The 20,052-nt window shown below is 41.0% G+C and overlaps 2 protein-coding genes across 9 annotated transcripts in view; one reads left to right on the top strand and one right to left on the bottom strand.

Moving 5' to 3' along the window:
• Positions 1–19,383, bottom strand: part of PSMG2 (proteasome assembly chaperone 2) — a 71,222-nt gene extending 51,839 nt beyond the window's left edge. Inside the window, exon 1 of one of the 4 annotated variants that reach the window (XM_033934127.1) lies at positions 19,293–19,383. Coding sequence is in view for 1 of the 4 variants with exons in the window: in XM_033934125.1 (XP_033790016.1) it covers positions 18,336–18,392 (57 nt within the window). In the remaining 3 variants the exon portion in view is untranslated. Of the gene's footprint in view, positions 1–18,335; positions 18,538–18,593; positions 18,744–19,015; positions 19,163–19,292 lie in introns of those variants that run through there. The other 3 variants (XM_033934126.1, XM_033934128.1, XM_033934125.1) reach the window with 3 other exon arrangements.
• CEP76 (centrosomal protein 76) overlaps positions 18,463–20,052 on the top strand; it is a 105,259-nt gene continuing 103,669 nt past the window's right edge. For 4 of the 5 annotated variants that reach the window (XM_033934120.1, XM_033934122.1, XM_033934124.1 and 1 more), the window contains exon 1: positions 18,811–18,936. In XM_033934120.1, the coding sequence (XP_033790011.1) occupies positions 18,874–18,936 (63 nt within the window). In that variant the 5' untranslated portion in view covers positions 18,811–18,873. Of the gene's footprint in view, positions 18,937–20,052 lie in introns of all 5 variants that reach the window. The other variant, XM_033934121.1, reaches the window with a different exon arrangement.

The raw sequence follows: 20,052 nt of genomic DNA, 5'->3' as shown, positions 1-20,052 counted from the left end.
TCTCCGGTGCAACATGTAATGCATGGGGAGGAGTCTAAGGCCCTAATTGGTTCAGATGCCTCAGGCCCCTTCCTTGGCATTATAGCCAATCAGGGACTTTCTTAAAAAAAGGCAGGAGGGATGCCCACTCCCTCCTCCCCCCCCAAAAAAAAGGCAGGAGGGATGTCCACTCCTGCCTGACATGAAGGTGCCCACTCCCCCTCCAGGCCCCCCTGCCCCATATCTTAAAAGGTTGTGTTTAACACAGCACATCTGTGCCATTAAAAACAAAACCAAAAGCCCTAACAACAATGACAGTAGACTTCTTTCCAGTCACTGCTGTTAGGGTTTTGTGCAGGTGTCGATTGCTCACTGAGCGATTGAATTGGTAGTGTTTGCATGCAAATCATTTGCATGCAAACTTCCTTGTGCATCGATCGCTGTTGGGGAATCTGATACAGTCGGTAATACCGATTGACTTTTGTGCATCTAGGCCTAAGTTGCATCAACCTTGAAATATTCAAAGAATAAATAGTAGATACCAATGGAGAAAGAATAATTCCTAGGTATCGAAAGGATGCATCTCCCCACCATGACTTATTTGTGATGGCTGATGCAAGAGCTTCAGACTTAAACTAATTCAATTTATATCTGGAAAAATCACCATATTCTGTAAACCTTTCCATCAGAATCTGCAGAAATTGAACCAGATTATTAATATGAATCAATAGATCATCAGCAGGCCTTAAATTCACAACCTTCCAATTTCACTCCCTCAATTTAAGGATTCACATGTATTTCTCTCAAGAGGGTCAAGGGACAAAACAAAATGAAGGGGGAAGCGGGCAGCCTTGTCTAGAACCTCAACCTGTCAGAAATTCTGATGACAAAATCATTAACCAGCAATTGATCCCTTGGCAAATGCACAAAGTATGCACAGCATCTAAAACAGGCCATCAATACAATACTTTTGTAGAACAGCATACATAAACCCCCAATGAACAGGTCAAAAGCCTTCTCCACATCAAAACTAATCAGCGGAGAAGGCTTCCGAGCTCTTTCAACCTCCTCCAAGGAGGCCAAAATATTCTCATATTCTTCACTGCAAAATGCTGATGAACAAATCCCATCTGGGATGAATGAATTATTTCAGGAAGGACCCATGCAAAATGATTAGCAAGGCTTTTCGCAAACATCTTAGCCTTCTGATTAATCAAAGAAATAGGCTAGTATGAACCAGGACCCTTGGGATCCTTATCTGGCTTCAAGAGAACTATAATTTGTGCCATATTTTAAAAAGAGGGCATTGCCTTTACACCAATCATATCATTAAACAGACATCAGACGTCCAAGCACTCTCTCCCTTACGTAATTTGTAAAACTTGGCCCTAAATCCATCAGAGCCCAGAGCCTTTCCCAGCTGGCTCCAAGTAATTGCCCAAGCTACCTTCTCTTCAGTTACAGGAGAATTTAAAAGTTGTTTAGCTTGAGAGCTAATGCAAAGTAAGGTCAGGCTATCTAAGTAAAATGACCCGTCCAGTCCACAATCAGAGGGACAAGCATACAAATTCTTTGTAAAAAGATATAAGGATTACTCCTGTGTTCCGCATGATTAATGGAAAAATCCACCCAGTGAGAGAATACATAGATTTTAAAGAATGGACCCCTATATAAAGCTACAGGAAACCTCGAAGCACCTGTCCCAGGATCCCCACTATCAAGGCTCCAGTCCACTCAAAGCACAGTATGGTCAGAGATTTCATAGGGACCAATCACTGCAGCTTGTACAAAAGTCATCAATTCTTGCAATAACAAAAAATAATCAATACGAGCTTTTCCTGAGGGTGCAACATAAGAATTGTTGCTGCGGTACCCCACAATTAAGTGTCCATGAAGATGCAACCTCACTCTCTAGACCAGGGATCTCAAAGTCCCTCCTTGAGAGCCGCAATCCAGTCGGGTTTTCAGGATTTCGCCAATGAATATGCATTGAAAGCAGTGAATGCACATAGATCTCATGCATATTCATTGGGGAAATCCTGAAAACCCGATTGCGGCCCTCAAGGAGGGACTTTGAGACCCCTGCTCTAGACATAACTCATAAGAGCACAGCGAGAGGAATTTTCTAAACCAGTCTAAGACCACATGATGCAAACCTATGTTGGCTAACATACGGATCAGAATATTATGATGGACCACATCGAACGCAGCTGACAGATCGAATTGTAACAACACCGCATATTTATTTTGCATCTGTAAATTTTGAATCTTTGCAATTAGTGACAATAAAAGGGTTTCTGTGCTGAAATCTGGTCTAAACCCAAGGCAACAGGATAGAGAATTTTTCTAAATAGTTTGAAAGTTGACTAGAAATAATCGATTCCATCATTTTTGTCAAAAGAGGTATATTCGCAATTGGGCGATAATGAGAGGAGACTGAAGGGTCCAAATCAGCACTTTTAACAAAGGTGTTAAAATTATATTGCTCATTGTTTTTTATTAACAAAAACAAACCATACACCAACAGAGTTATAAAGCCAGACAAGAATGAAAGGAAGGAAGACTAGGCGCCCCCCCCCCAAGAGGACTGGACTCTGATGTCCTCTCAGGTTACAAGATGCCTCAAACCCTCCGACCCCCCCCCCCAACAACCCCCCTCCTATACCACCCCTCCCCCAACCCCTCCAGCCCCCCACCACCTCCAAATCAGACAGGCTGAGTAGGATACAACTGCAATCTGTGCGACTACGAGTTCGGGGAGACAAACTGTCCAAATAAGGAGACCAAATACGAATAAAGTCTCTGCTCCTGCGTCGAGAGGAATAAGCCAAGTTGACCTCCCACCCTAAAAGTTCATGTAATTTATTCCTCCAATACCAGAAGGAGGGAGGAACATCAGCCAGCCAGAAATTCAAAATACACTTTTTCCCCAGAATATAACATTTGCTCAAAAACAATTTCTCAGCAGAGGTATAAACAGAAAACAGAGAGAAATGAGCAAACAACATGTGAAATACAGAGATAGGGACAGGAACCCGTAACAGACCCTGAAGAAAGGAAGCCAAAGTTTATCCAGGATCCGCTGCAGTTTATCACCCAGCGTGCCCTCCAGTGTGGCCTGCACCTCGGCAGTAACCTCTGCGACCCAGAGGGAACTTGGAGTCTCAGGCGAGGTGGGCGCCACGTGTGCCGCCATCTTGGTGTCAGGCTGCTTCCGTCGTTCACGGTCCAACTTTACTAAACGAGCTGCCATTACCCAAAGAGCCGCAAAAGTGCTCCTGCAAAACCTGACCGCGCACTCCCGCGAGAAGAAATGGAGAGCTGAGGTAAATTCGCTCATTAATTAGCCGAGCTGTAGCGGGCGTACCGGAGCTGCAAGATCGCTCTGCTCACAACCCCATGCTTCCGCCAGAAGTCCAGAAAATGGTTTAATAGTAAAGTCAGCCAAGTAATAGCCTATGGAGGAATATCCCCTTAGAGACAGGAGGGAAAAGGATCCAAAGTGAAACTGCACCTCTTCAATTTTTCACATAGTTTTAAAACTTGCAATTCCGAAAAAAGGTCAAAGACATCCAAAAACGGTCCACAAAGGTTAATGTTAACTCATTGGAGCACAAAGAGAAGTCATTGAAAGGAAAGGATAGGTTTTCTGTCTCTGTCTATGAAAGGACACATTTAAAAAGGACACACATATTTTATGTCTTTTGTTCCTGCCTGTGCTGGAGGTAATCAGATGCAGAATGTTTGTGTTTACTCTCTCGATGGTTTGGGAAGAGGTCATTTAATCATGTTAATGAAGTTTCATCTTTAAGACAATACAGGCTCAAACCCCCCTGCCATGTACATATCCTGCTCACACACCCCCTCCCCTCTCTTGTCCATCCCCCTTTTCCTGTGATGGTTACCACTGACCCATGTTCAAGGATATATAAATGAATGCAGACTAATAATAAAACAGGCTATCCCTTTAGAACTCTGTCTGTGTATCTTTCTTTCTAAGGGGAAATGCCTCCAGACGTCTGTAATAGATGATAGAATGTTTGCAGGACGATTTCGGGACCAAGAAATGGATCCTGTTCGTTTCAATTTGGGGGCTACGTCCGTGATGGACTTGACATTACCAATATTTTGTGAGTATTTCTGAATTTTGAATTCTGTTCTTTAATACTCACAGGTATTGGAGTCATGTTCCAACCCTTTATTTATTGTAGGGTTTTTGGTAAACCCGCCGCGAGTTCTTTTGGCAAGGACAAATATTAATGTGGAGTTTTCGGTAAATTCCCGCCGCGAAAATAAGCAGCTGCCATTCTTTCGGGAAGAATGAAATTAAGTGAAGACTTTTGGAAAGTCTCTATTGTGGAGAAACGTCTGCGTATTCTGTCATCTGTGCCATTCTTTGCATGCGCTTTTCTCTTCTATCGCTTAGATAAGATTTTATAGAGTATAAGATTATATTGTATATTATTAATGTACCTCGCTTATAAGGTAAGGTAAGCAAAAATTTCTGCATTGTTATATTGTTGTTTTTTTTTTATTGAAAAAATTCCTGCATTGTGATATTGTTTTTCTAATGGGCCATAAAGGCACTTAGGATTCTCCACCTCCTAGACAGATGAGACTTTGTTCGCTTCAGTAATAATAATGGTAATAACTTTATTCTTCTATACCGCCACAATCTTGCAACTTCTAGGCGGTTTACATTTAAGAGAGCTGAACATTCAGCGATTTACAATATGTGGAGGGAGTACAGAGACTATTAGGAATCAAAATTACAAAATATATGTTTGCTAAGAATTTCGGAGCGGACCTGTAAAGAAAAATTGCAGCTTTCCTGAAAAAAGGGAAAAAATTACAATGTACAGTTTGTTTAGAGATTCAGAAACAGCAAGAATTAGGATTTCAGAGAGCATTGTGAAAAGAAAGAGTACTTGGTGAGGTTCTGTTTAGGTGATGTATCTGTCAAATAGGGTAGTTTTTATGAGTTTTCTAAAGGCATTGTAGGTCAGTTCGGCTTTATTAATGTGACTGTCTAGCCAATGTTGTTGTTTATTTGCTTGGAGCATGAAGGTTCTGTCCAGAAAGGTTTTGTATTTACAATTGGTTATGCTTGGGTATGCAAAAAAGATAGCTGTTTCTGGTTTGTCTTGTTGGGTTGTGGAGTGCAAAGTGGGTTTGTAGATACATAGGTGCTAGTCCCCAAACTAGCTTGAAACATATGCAGGAGAACTTGAATAATATTCTTGCCTCGACTGACAGCCAGCGCAGTGGTTTGTGGTGGGAGATGACATGGTCATTCTTTTTTAATCCATATATCAAGCGGACAGCTGAGTTCTGAATGATACCCAAATAAACGATATTACAATAGTCCAGGGTAGAAAGCACTAGTGATTGCACTAGTAATCTAAACGATAGTGGGTCGAAGTATTTTTTGATGGTCTTTAATCTCCATAACATCGTGAAACATTTTGTTGCCACAATATTTGTGTGTTCAATCATAATGAGGTGTGTGTGTCCAATGTGACTCCCAATATTTTTATTGTGTTGGTAATTGGGTAATCATGGTCTTTTATATGTAGCGTTGAATTGGCAATTTTATCCGTTGGGCTTGCAAGGAAGATTTTTGTTTTTTTTCTGTGTTAAGTTTCAGTTTGAAGTTGCTTGTCCAATGTTCTATTTCGGTCATTATATGAGTAATGTATTTTGAGGTTTCATTTGTTATGCTATTCACTGGGATTAGGATGGAGATGTCGTCTGCATATATGTACTAGATCAGGTTTGGTTTTGCAGTGGGTGTCCTAGAGAGGATATGTAAATGTTGAATAGGGTAGGTGAAAGTGGTGAACCCTGTAGGGCTTAATATGAATTGAATGTGAGTGAACCAGGTTGTGGATATGTGGTATGGGTGAAGTGGTTGAGTTGGAGTCGGAGATCTGATTCTGATTCTGTGACAGTCTTTGGCGGGAAGAGGGGGAGGGCAGCCCCTCCTTCTCCTTTGTTGTAGTGACAAGCAGGCTGACTAGTTTTCAGCACTGTTTGTAGGCCGGCTGAGAACTTTTCAGCAGCTTGTTTGATACATAGATAAATTGTCTGAAATAAGTTTTTAAGAATGATAAAAGAATATTGGAAATGTTATAAAATGTTAATGTATATTCAGTGGACAGAACGAATATGGTTTCTAAAACTTTTAAACGTAGAAGAGCTCCCTGTAAGTAGGTTTCAAGTTTGTTTGGGGAACTTACCGAAACAAAATGAAAAAGGGTAGAAATACATTTGTGTAATTATTAAAACAGACAGTCAGAAAGGCATATATTTAAAAACAAAACTAATTATAATGAAAAAGAAAGAGAGAAGGATCAAAACAAAAGGGAGGAAACAAAAAAAATAAATAATCTAGCACTTTGTAGAAAACATTAAAATGAATAAGAAAAGCAAGGAGCAAAGTCCCATTACAGTCCTTAAAAGGACTATTATACTTCAAATGCGTCTTTAAAAAGAAAGGCCTTCAAGCTAGTTTTAAATTTATCAAGTGATGAACTTCTCTTATATAGTTTGGTGCTGAGTTCCAGACGGTATCACAGAAAAGATATTAGTATGCATGGTGCCAATGTGTCTTAAAGAGGGAATGGATAACAGGTTTTTGATAAGAAGAAGGTAATGTGCGATGGAGGTTGTGGGGGATTAATAACCTGTTGATGAAATCAGGTAGACCGGAAGCTATGGTTTTATGTATCAGTAACATTATTTTATAAGTAAATCGATGATCTATGGGAAGCCAATGGGAGTTAATCAAATGTGGTGTGACATGATCAAATTTTCGAGCTTTTAAGTTGAAATGATTTTAATGGCAGTATTTTGAGTAATTTGGAGGCGTTATCTTTCTTTCTTAGTGATGCCTTTATATAATGCATTGCAACAGGATCAAGATACAATGCAGATAGAATTGGAAAGAGTAAAAAGTGATTTGACAGCCAGGAAAAAAAACAGTGTTAGTGCATAGGGATGTCCTGACTTTCTGTATCTAAATACCAAGGTCACTCAAACCTTCACAGCCCTGCCGGACTCCTATCACTTTCCTGTGGACTCATTTTTGGAGACGCAGGATAAGGGAAAGAAGTCAGACTCTGAATTCAGCTTGAGGTATGTGGCACCTTTGATTTTGGGCACTTGCGGCCGCCCCAATGTTAATACTACCAAAGAAGGTCAGGATAAATTAACTTTAATTAATACAGGGGCCAGAATCAGTTTTACAGATAGAGCAAACAAAAAATGGAAATTTGTGAGATTCAAGTTCAAGTTTATTTTTAACTTATTGAATAGCTTAATTTAATTTGCTAAGCGATTTACAAATAAAAACAAGGTGTACACATAAGCTTATTTATAGTAAATGACATGAGTTTGACATATTGACATACAAACTAACAGATACATAAGGAAAAAAGGGCAGAACTACAATTGTATTAATAAAGCACAAAAGAAGACATGAATGGTGAAAACAATAGGAATGGAGAATAAATAAATTAAAGGCGTCTTTTAAAAGGAAGCTCTTCAGATTGCTTTTAAAATGGTTTAGGTCATTTTCTTCTCTTAAATGCTGAGGTAAGGTGTTCCATAATTGTGGGGCCATTACAGAGAAGATATCATGATGACGAGTTCCGATAACTTTCAGTGATGGAATTGTTAAGAGTTTTTGATTAATGGATCTTAAAGAACGTGATATACTATGGGGAATAAGTAATTATTAATGAATTGGGGTTCGTTCAAAGACAGTGTTTTAAAAAATCTAAAAGCAGGATTTTAAAGGTAATGCGATGAGTAACAGGAATCCAATGTGATTCGATCAGGATTGCAGACAGAGCTTGATAGGTGTGGAAGAGGTTTAATGAAACCTGGACCCAAGAGGCAGGTCTTAGTGCCCATACAAATATGGATTCCCTACTTATTCAGACTTTCCTTTCTAACCTCCGTTCTCCTTTGCAGATTCTGGTCAAACAAATGATTTCAGAATGGCCCACTAGTTCTTGTGCAGAATTTCAGATTGGAAAAAGGAGCAGTGCGGGGTTTGAACCCCCAAGCCTCAGGTTCCTAAGGCTGTAGTGCTAACCACTATGCAACACTCTCCTACGCTTTGAGATCTCTAAGCCTTGGGAAATCCTGCATTATCAGGGCCAGCTACCTACCTAGGGACCGCGCCTGTCTGCTCCTCGCGGAAGAGGGGGTCACGGGTTTCATAGCGGGGGGGCCCCTGTCTCCGATTGAGATGGTAATAATCCATCTAGAAGTACTGGATGTTTTAATTGCGGAGACCCTGGTCACTGGCTTAATCAATGCCCATCTGGCCGGTGCCCAAAGCCGCCCTTCGGACGGACTTTGGTGCAAAGAGGGGAAACCCTGTATACCAGCTGCCCTTGTTATTGTTGACATGTTCTTCCGATAACCTGAAGTTTTTTCCCACTACAAATGAAACTGCTCAGACTATGGTGAACATTTTACTTCGCGAAAATCATCCCTAGGTGGGGATGTCCCACACACATCAACTCAGATAATGGTCCTGCTTTCACTGCCAGAGTATGCAAAGATTTAGCTATCGCACTCCACACTGAGTGGAAATTTCATCTCCCATATCACCCACAGAGTTCCGGTATTGTCGAACGCATGAACAGGACTATTAAAGATAAAATCTGGAAAGCCACAGCTGGCACATTTGTGAATGGAAAAAAATTCCTTCCTATTGTTTTAGCTGAAATTAGGATGTTGCAAAATTAAAATGTGTTTTTCTTTTCTTTTTCTTAGCAGCGGTTCGGATATATGCATGCCCATCCCAGTTTTGGCACTGGGATATTTCTGGTGTTTTCCAGGGATCCTCTTTGTCACTGCAGAGATAAAGACGATCCAAAGAGACATTAGCTTTTCTAAATATGAGATGGTTATGCTATGCATTATTTGTCCATATACTTTACTCATGTGTTCATCTCTGTTTTGTTTTTCTATAACAATGTGTTTATTTCCAGAGATAAGTTCAGCTCTGAACACTTGACCGATGGAAGAATAGTTTGAAGCCTAGAGCTATGTGTTTTGTCTGTGCCATGTGGTCTGTGTTTTGTCTACTTGTTTTGGTTTGAGGGGTACCCCAGGATACATAATATTGGCCATTTCTAGAGCTAGCTCTTTTCCCACTTTTTACTAGCCCAAATGCGCAATGTTCTTTTTTCCCTATAACTTGCATATGCTAAATGTAGCTTAGTTAGGGGTTATATATTTTAAGAAAAGGTTTTATTCTATATCTATACAGTGTTTATTCTATGGTGTTCACTAGATATGAACCATTCAGTACACATTTCTGACATAATTTTTTAAATACATTCAGTACAGAATTATGGTCTCTCTGAATTGCCATAATAGTTATATGCAGCAAACAAAAACATATCTTTTTGGAATGTCTGATTAAGAACCTTAAGTACTTGAATATTGTCTCTCTTTTGCCATAACTATAACAAGTAAATGCATTAATATTGTCACATGTTGCCACATTCAGTACAGGCAACCTGGTCTCTCTCTCTCTCTCTCTCTCTACATTCAGTACAGGCAACATGGTTTCTCTCCTGTTTTCTATCTCTTATTTGGATCACACTGAAGTACAGCTGCTGAATTATATCGGGACTCTTTTCAAATCCCTCCCTGTATGCACAGACATCATTTCATCTCAAGGGTGAACACAGATCCTGTGCACATTTCATCCCAAGCGTGCATCTCACCAGTTTAAAGAGACTGTAATTCATCTTCCTGTACCCTGACTGCAAAGACTTTTACACAATGTTTCCTGTTCATCGGATATAGCCACCTTCCTAAGAACGCTTTGCTGTACAATTCCACCTATTTAACCTATTCTATGGACATTCCAGACTATATTTCATATGCTGTACATCTACTACCTCTTGGTATGGGCAATGAGACATTTCATAAGCTGCTGAACTTTATTGAACAACTTAAGAAAACCTCCAAAGAAGTGAATCATACTATCACTTTTGAAAATGAACAGATTGCACAAAATTTGCTCCGAGATGCTCATGTCTCAAGTTTGGGAATTTTTCTTTGAGTATTCGCCCACTGCAGACCATGTATTTAATGTTTTAATTCACCCTATCTTAACTATTCTACAAATTTTGCTATGATTCTCCTTTGCTGTAGAGTGAAACACGTGTACATTTCTTTTCTCACAAGGTTCCTTTTAGCTTGTAAGGCAGTTATACATGAATTTCCAGTATCTTCTCTGACACTTGCTAATTTGGTTCTAATTTGGTTTCAATTTGGCATGGCCTATTGCATTACCATTACCAGGGTCAGAGATAATATTATCCCATATCCCATACTTACATACTCTCTTATGACATCTTTGTACCTTTTTGCCTGGGCCTCCTGAGAAAGTTTCCTGCATCCCTTATGCACCGTTCTTTCGCTCAACAACGGGTAAGATATAGATATGACCTATGCAACCTAAGACAGAGGTTTGAACTCATAATGGGAACTGTTCATCTTCATAGCTTGGAGGACAGCTATGATATACTGTTAGAGATTGGCAAGGCATAAGCGAGGCAAACTGGCTAAGGGTACCACAAGTTTGCTTTCATGTCAAAGAATATGGAAGATGTCAGCATAGCTGTTGCAGGCGTTCAGCATTTTGGTTGGCATAGCTGGTGTCACTCAAGGCCTATGGGAAATTGTATCAATCTGACCCTGGCATGGGGATGCAGATAGACCCTGAGGGTAGGAAGACGGTTTCAAGTAGTCCTGATTAAATCATGATTAGCTAAAATGTGTTAATGTATTAATCAGAAACTATTGTCCGAGGCATACTGGAAATTTAACTACAGCCTAGTATTCCTTTTTGGAAATTATAGGTATGCTTCACTGTTGCCGCATTAGATTTTGCTTTAGGTGATATTTACTGGCTCTGTGGAGACCTCCGGCTCCGTGTTAAACTACTCAGCCAGTAGATAGGCCAGTGCGCTTTAGCTATACATAGATGAGATAGGGGTCCCAAGAGGGGTCCCAGATGAATTCAAGGCCCGAGACCAGGTTAAGGCTAGGTTTGAGTCCCTTATTATTATCAATAAGAATGTTGATTGGATTAATTATCCTGTTGCACCTTTATTCCTGACAATGCAGGTCCCACGGGTAAGGTTACTATGGCCATTAAACGTAATTCTGGTTTATCTAATCCTTGGGATCTGTATTTTATTTGGATGCAGGGGTGGGTGAAAGACCTTCTTATTGTTATAATCTTTATTATTATCTGCACTCTTGTTGCTTATGTAATTTTAGACTGTTCCTGCGCTGTTTGACTCATATTACAGCCCCTAAAACCCCTCCTCAAGAGACATATCTAGAATATCTCTCCCTCCACGCTCATGCTGTGCATTTATGATGTCATTTTCATGACGTAAGAGGGGATTGAAAGGAAAGGATAGGTTTTCTGTCTCTGTCTATGAAAGGACACATTTAAAAAGGACACACATATTTTATGTCTTTTGTTCCTGCCTGTGCTGGAGGTAATCAGATGCAGAATGTTTGTGTTTACTCTCTCGATGGTTTGGGAAGAGATCATTTAATCATTTTAATGAAGTTTCATCTTTAAGACAATACAGGCTCAAACCCCCCTGCCATGTACATATCCTGCTCACACACCCCCTCCCCTCTCTTGTCCATCCCCCTTTTCCTGTGATGGTTACCACTGACCCATGTTCAAGGATATATAAATGAATGTAGACTAATAATAAAACAGGCTATCCCTTTAGAACTCTGTCTGTGTATCTTTCTTTCTAAGGGGAATTGCCTCCAGACATCTGTAATAGATGATAGAATGTTTGCAGGATGATTTCGGGACCAAGAAATGGATCCTGTTCGTTTCAGTCATCAGGGTTGATAGCAGGAAAGGTGTCCCTAATGAGAGTGATTTTGCTATTAAAGAATTTAGCTAACTCCTCAGCAGTTGGAATACTAATTTACTTCGAAGTTGTGTTTACTAAAGATAATGAGCGTCAAAGTTTGAAAAGAGTGCTACTTTGATTGTTTGATCTAGCTATCTTAATACCATAATAATTTTTTCTTGCAATCCTAATCTCCTGATTATATTCAAGATGTAAAATTGTCAAGAAACACCATCGTGCGGTGAATAGATGTGTGAAGACACAACTGAACAATTGTTAGAGGATGTTTCAAATTGTGTTGCTTTCTCACTCCAACTGGATGCATCTACAGACATAAGAGACATAGCTCAGTTACTAGTCTTTATCCAGATGGTTTTTGAAGATTTCAGTGTTAAAGAAGAACTACTTGGAATAATTTCTTTAAAGAGGAGAACTACCGGTCAGGAAATATTCCGTTCTTTCTATTCTTTTGTGACAAAGTGTAATCTTCCATTGCATAGACTTGTTTCCATCACTACTGACGGAGCAAAGAGCAATGCCAGGTGAGGTTAAGGGTTTCATAGCCCTCTGTAGCATGACGACTTCCCAGATTCTCTTTCTTACCACTGCATCATTCACCAGCAAGTTTTGGCAAGCAGGAGACTCATTACTTTCAAAATTGTAAATTCAGTTCGTGGAAGATCACTTCAAAGATGACTTTTCAATCTTACTCTTGATGAAGGGGCAGTGGAAATCATTTTGCACACAGATGTAAGGTAGCTAAGTAGGCACAAATTTCTGCAAAGATTTCATGATTTGCTGAATGAAATAAGAAGTTTTTTGAAGGAGAGGGTAGATGATCAAGCAGAGTTAGAAGATGAGGAGTGGTTATGTGATCTGGCATTTCTTGCTGACTTTACAGGCGAAATAAGTGATATGAACCTTGAACTACAAGGTAAAAACAAATGCATTGGCGAGATGATAAGTACAGTTTCATCCTAAATGAGCAAATTTGAGCTAATGATGACTGACCTTGCAACAACACTTTTGATCATTTTCCTAATACGCAGGACCATCTCGGACAATTTTGTTTTTCAGAACGAGAAGTATGTGACAGAAATCTGTTCTGTTATCCAGGAATTTGAAAATAGATTCTGTAATTTCCAAAAAATTGGAACAGTTGTGGAGTACTTGTCATACCCATTCAAAGCAGATGTGGACATTAAAGAAACTGCAGCTGCTATCAGTAAAAATTACTCATTGAACAAGCCATCTCTTGAAAACGAAATATTAACCTTTAAAATTACATTTTTCTCAAGACCTATGCTGGTCAAGAATCATTTTGGAAGCTAATGCCTAGAGACAAATTTCCCAACTTGAAAAGATGCAATGAAGCTATACACTCCTGTTTCATCTCATCTTATTTGTGTGAATTTGTATTTTCCCATCTGAAAATGACAAAGAGTACACAACATTCTAACATGACAGATGAACATCTCCAGGATTCCCCGAGACTGGCCCTCACGCAATATTCATCCAACTTCAAAAAGCTGGTAGATGAAATGCAGGCTCAGACAATTCACTAATGAGCAAGAGCAAAATATTAAAGATTGTGCAAGATCAGCCTGGATCAATACTCGACCTAAATTTAACACAAATTACTCAATAAAAGTTAAAGAAAGTTAAGACAGTTAAAGAAAGTTATTACTTAATAAAACTTTAAGAAAAAAATGTAATTTCCATTTCCCCTCGCAGTTCTTACTGGATCTTCGTCTCTCTCTCTCTGTTTTGTTTTTGCTTAATTTGCTTAACAGCTGATCACATCCAAGTAAATGATAGAAGGTTCATTAAAAATGTGTGTGTGTGTGGGGGGGGGGGAGATCCTCCAACTTTATTGGGTTAAAATTTAATTTGAAACTAAGTTGAAACTTAATTTTCATGGTGGTAGATCACCGACACTTTTGGCCGGAAAAAGTAGATATAGATAAAGTAGGACATGCCTGCTATAGAAGCATGATGCCTCAGCAGTGCCTGGAGAATTTTAGATCTTTTGATAGGGGAAGAGATCCCTCCCACATTCAAAGACACCAACCTGCCCATTATCCAAGTCCCTCAGGGAATCCTGAATTACTAAAGACAACATACAGACCTTTCATTAATAGATATCCATCTCAGCCTAAAGCTCTCCACATCCAGTCAGGCAAGATTCATACATAACATTAAAAAAAGAAACACTCTACCACATACACACAAAGCTTTGCATAGCAAGAATACATACTCTCCCTTCTGTTTCCATCTTCAATCTCTTAAAAAAAAAACCCAAAACCTCTCCCTCCCCCTATCCCAAGAGCAATGTCCTCTTATTGGACCGTCCATCCCTCCTCCCAAACCCTATAAAGGAGTATCCCAATCTGAGAATCACATGTGAAATATCCTCCTAAGTTCCTCTTCCTAACCTTCCACCAAATATAATCCCCTTAATAAAATATAAAATGAAAGCCCGGACAAACATAATAGATTATACAGGGCCACAGATCATAACCAGTACAACCTCTCAGTCCAAAAGATAATTGTAGCCAAAAGAAAACTATCAGTCATAGGTAAATATCCATGGCCTCTGGGTCTCAAACACATAGCCAACTCTCCATGAAATTAAGAGCCTGGTGTCATATCAGGGATGGTTTTCATAAAGTCCTTAGCAGCAGTCATACTATCAAACGTGAGTATAGCCCTCATGCACTGGCTGCAAATGTGCAGGATATAGCAGGGCACAAGATATCTTCTGTGCATATAATTGAGAGCATACTGGTGTGATTGCCTTTCTTTGTGCCGCCACCACCAGGGCAGAATAGTCCTGAAAACAAAGAATTTTCTTGTTTTGGATTTGAAACACTTTACCTCTGGTGCAGCGCTTGTAGGATGGTTTTCTTGTATACAAAATTTAGCAGCCAAACGATGACTACACATGATTGAGTGCAGTCTTCATTTGGGGTCTTCAGTCTATGGACACGTTCTAGTTTCACACGCCCAACTGTCTTGTTACATAGTTGATTAAATAAGGCTTCCAAGAACCTCAAAAGCTTGAGGTCCTTAACTGACTCAGGTATACCAACCAGCCTCAAGTTATTACGCTGGGCCCTGTTTTCCAGGTCATCCATTTCTGTTCCAACCCACTTCTGAAGAAACTTTTGCTCCTGCTACACAGCCTCAATTGATGATTCCAACTCTTCAGTGCAGTGTAAGTGAGCATCCATTTTTAATCCCATGTGCACAGTCAATTTTATCTTGAAGTTTTTGTAATTTTTTATCTAATGCTTCCTCAACTGCCAAATGAACCTCTGCCACTATTTCTGCAGTCCAAGCCAAGTTTATAATGGGGCTTGGTGGAGGCGTCTGGTCTGCCATCTTTGTCACCATTTTGCACACCTTCTCCCTTTCCTTCCACACAGATTTAGCCACCATTTGGACAAAAACTGGTCCAATAAGTCCAATCAGCAACAACACCACCCAAAACGCACCGGTTGTGATTAAATTTAGTGCTTCAGCCAATAAAAAGAGCAGCAAATTGGGCTACAGAGAAGGGGAAATGAAGGAGCAGAGAAGTCAGCCTCCGCTCCTGCTCATGGCATCCACCATTTGATATAACATCTAAAGCAGAGGGCACCACACAAAACTCAAAGTCCTGGATTTCAAACATGCTGACTTTAGTAAAACGGAAGGGGTTCCTGAAGAAAGAGCTGATGGAAGGGAGAGCATATGAGAAGTGGAAAGACAGTGGTCTAGGCTAAAAAGAGCTATAAAAATGGCTACTGACCTTTATGCAAGGAAAGTAAATAAAAGCAAGAGAAAAAGAAAATTGATATGGTTCTCTAAATGTGTAGCTGAGAAAATAAAGGCAAAAGAGTTGGTGTTCATGAAATACATAAAAATTAAAGAAAAGGAATAAAGTAAAATATATATATATATATATATATATATTCAAGAAAAGGAACACAAAAAAGAATACTGGCTGAAATTGAAAATAACAGAGGAGAATAACAGGATTAACATAATGAAAATAAGTTGAGAAATCCTGAATTATATGGAATGGGAATAAAACAGCAAGAAAAAGATACAAAGAAAAAAAGCTAAGTAATCCTGATTCATTTGGAATGGTGAAGCATTAAATAATATAGATTTTAGGATTAATTTATAAAGAAAATAGTTCAATATTTATATATCTAAAATGCACAAATCATAGGCATAGAGATAAGATACGGGACCGATGATAGCTCACGGTATCAGCCAGTGGCTTTGACAAATAACTCAGGCTTCTGGTAGTGAGCACTTGAGACCCCTGTTAATCTCTAAACCAACCTGTGCTAGTGCATAAGATTCGTGCGACAGCGCATTTACGTGAGTGGGTAGTGAAATTGAAAAAAGCCAAGAGATATATGTTTTCTGCTTGTGATTTTGGCAAGAAACATCCATTCCCTGCACTCCTTCCCCATTAGAAGTCTTATAGGTGGTGAAGGGTGCTGAATCCAGATACAGCCCTTCCTGGTGTCAGAATTGCAGGATCCTGGTACATCCTGACACATCCTGTGCTTCTTGTGGGGAAGGAGTGCAGGGAATGGTTATTTACTGCCTTATAGGTGATGAAAGGTGCTGAATCCAGGGGCAAACATCCTGCAGGATCCTGGCAGGTCCTGTGCTTCTGATGGGGAAGGAGTGTAGGGAATGGATGTTTCTTGCCTTATAGGTGGTGAAGGGTGCTGAATCCAGGGGGATATAGCTCTTCCTGGGTCAGAATTGCAGGCTCCTAACACATCCTGCATTATCTTGGTAAGTCCTATGCTTTTGATGGGGGAAGGAGTGCAGGGAATGGATGTTTCCTGCCTTATAGGTGGTGAAGGGTATTGAATCCACATAGCTACAGCCCTTCCTGGGGTCAGAATTGCAGGATACAGGTATGGAGTATTGTGCACCCTGTCCTAGCCCTCTATGTTTAAAAGGCCAGTCTGCTCTTACTCCTAGGGAGTTCTGTCAACCAATTCTTGATGCTATATAAAGAAGGCCAGGTGACACTGCTAGAGCCAGAATGAGGGGGCTGGGGTGTACCCAGGTAGGGTTACCAGATTACCCATTTGGAAATCCGGATCCCTAGACCCGCCCAGTTCCACCTACCCCTGCCCCATCATGCCCCAGTCCCGCTGCCAATCCCACCCTAACCCTGCCCCCCATTGCCTGCCGGGTTTAGCTGTCCAGATCTCCAGACATGGCCTCAAAAGGAGGACATTTCTGGGGGAATCCGGATGTATGGTAACCCTACACTCAGGTATCCCTCAAAGCTACACAAAAAGCAAAACCATGCTGCAGCTGGTGTAATTGCAGGCAGAAGCGTTTTGCACTTCTTTTACAGGATGTCTGAAGGTAATTTACACACTGGATTAAAGTTGAAAAACTCATGTCCAAGAAACATGAGGAGAGAGCAATAATCTATAGCGCACCTTGGAGTCATGTAACTTTTGAACACAAGCATTTTCTGGTAGAAGACAGATTCCACCTTTTCAACAGTCTCACACATTAGTCCATCCAGAAGATGTTGATCTCCTGCTGCAGGTTTAGAAATATTAATGGAAGGAGGAGCAGATACATCCTGCTGCACTGTTTAAAAGACAGTAACATTAACTTGCCTAGGGGAGTGTGGCACTTTGATTAAAACTACAGCCTTAGCACGCTGAAGTTGTGGGTACAAACACAGGCTGTTCCTTGTGATCCTGGGCTAGTCTCATAATCCCCCCCCCCAATTGCCCCAGGTACATTAGATTGATTGTGAGCCCCACCAGGACATGCAGGAAAAAATGCTTGAGAACCTGAATAAATTCATGTAAGCCATTCAGAGCTCCCCAGGGTGAACAGTATAAAAATTGAATAAATAAATCTGAATAATTAATTTCAATAAGATTGACCAGGTTACTAAAATTCTAAATTCAAAATATTGCTGTTCTAATTTTTACTGCCCCTCTGGTTGTCATTCTGAAGGTAGCCTATTTTTACTGCCCCTCTATCATTCTGCAGAGTCCCCGCGCTGACTTTCTCCTTCTCTGCCGGTCCCGCCCCTTTTAACGTCCTCTTCTATTCCTGTGTGGGCGGACCGAGAAGAAGACGGCATTGCAGGGGACTCCAGTAAATGTATAGCAGCAGCTGTAGCAATAAAAAAAGCAAGTCTGCTGTTAAGGTGGTCCAGGATCCTGGAAAATCCTGCAAATCCTGCTTTTTTTAATTTAATTTTTTTTTTTTTACTAGGATCCTGGTTTTTTACCATGTTCCGATATTATTTGACTTGTATGTGCGGTTTAACCACAATGAACTTCAAGAAGCAAAACCTGTATTCTGTACAGTTCCGGATATACACAGTACAATATTAAGTAATAGTAACTATGTCCCTGTATACACACAACTGCAGCTCACCAGAATAAGAGTAAAACCCCCGAAGTCCGGGCTGATGTTACCGCAAGGAATAAACATCTGGAAAGCCGAAGATACAGCAAAGAAAACAAAGCACGCTTATGGGTCCTACTACTATGCGAGCCGCATAATACCGACGTCATGCGCCGTGCTCCATTCTCTATAGTTGTCGCCCAAGGTTTAGCGGAGGTCCATTTCAGGGCCTACGCGCAGAATGTAAACGTACGCTTTCGCCCTCTTCTGAGGTGTCTCAGAACTTGCCTGTTGTGAATCAGCGGCCTGCGGATATACAGTATATAACTTCTAGTCTCTGCTGTGTTTTTTTTCCCCCTTCTTCAAACGGAGGGAAGAAAGGAACTATGGCCAAATGGTGTTTAAAAGTCGTATCAGTTCTTGACCCGTCTGAGAGACTCAAGGCAGCACGGAGGGCAGCTTCGCGCCGGGATGTCCGCCGAAATTTGAAAGTAACAGATAAAGGAGGAAGAAAGTAAAAGAGGAGAACATAGATCAGTGTGTGAGCGTGGTGGCGGTCAAAGCAGCCATGTCTCTGCCGCCGGAGAAAGCTTCGGAGCTGAAACAGATGATCCATGACCAGCTGTGTAAGGCGAGTCTCGACGGGTGCCCCTGAGCGCTCGCAGCCTAGTCAGTAGATTATTAAATTCAAGAAAATATACCAACAATACCTTCCAGAGTAGATGTTGGCAGGTAACATTTGGTCTATCTAGGCTGCTCACAGTGGCCAGTTACCCCGTTTAGCTAAGGATATCCCCCAGCTCATTCTCATTTAAAAAGGCGCTTAAATGTCTATAGCTCCGCTTCTTTTCCTGTTTTTCTTGTGGCGCGAACGATTTTTTTTTTTTTTACCCTTTCTTAAACCCCTGCCTTTTACTCTCAGTGCTCATATAACTATGCCTCTTGTGCGAGGATTCCCTCTGACAGTGGCATAGTAAAGGGACTGACCCGGGTGTTGTCTTAGTGGGGGCACCAGCAGCTCTCTGTCCGTCCGTCCCCCCCCGGTACCTCTTTAAATCTTCGCTAGTGTGAGCAACTACTCTGGCAGGCCGGAGAAGCTGCTTGTGCTGAAGATTTAAAGACGTGTCTAGGGGTCCGGAGGGCTTTTCAAAACCTGACACTTTGTCCGGGTTTTGAAAAGCTTCCAACAAATCACGTTGGGCAGGAGGACATCCGTGCATGCTCGGATGTCACGTGATGATGTGTCTAGGAAAATCTGCCTCCCCTCCCCGAAAAAACCAGTTGTCTTATACATCCTCATCTACCTGCCAGACAAGAGTCAGCATACTGGGGATTGCCTTGTTACTGTGCGCCTTGCCCGAAATGCAGACCAGGTAATGCTAGGGGGGAACGCCCTTCCAGCAAAGTACCAACACCATCAGCACCCGCCTCACCTGTATACTGGCCACAGGAAAGAAGACCTGCCTTTGGCCTGCTCTGGTAGGGCATTTCCCAACACAATCCCTCCTGGGAATTGCCCTACAAGAGCAGGCCAAATGCAGGTCTTCTTTACCCCTTCCTTCTGTAGCTCTAGATAGGCAGACCTTTGCGCAGGATCATGGCGCACCAAGACCTAGTGATTCTGGTAGCACCAGATTGGCCAAGGCGACTGTGGTATGTAGACCTGGTCCATCTACATAGGGATCAAGGTCTTGGACTTCCATGTCATACCTGGCTGCTCACACAGGGCCCAATTGCTCTGTAGGAT

This window comes from Geotrypetes seraphini, chromosome 2 (assembly GCF_902459505.1).
Source record: "Geotrypetes seraphini chromosome 2, aGeoSer1.1, whole genome shotgun sequence".
Classification (NCBI taxonomy): Eukaryota; Metazoa; Chordata; class Amphibia; order Gymnophiona; family Dermophiidae; genus Geotrypetes; species Geotrypetes seraphini.
Note: the sequence above shows the minus strand (reverse complement) of the source record. Positions and strands in the feature narration are given on the sequence as shown.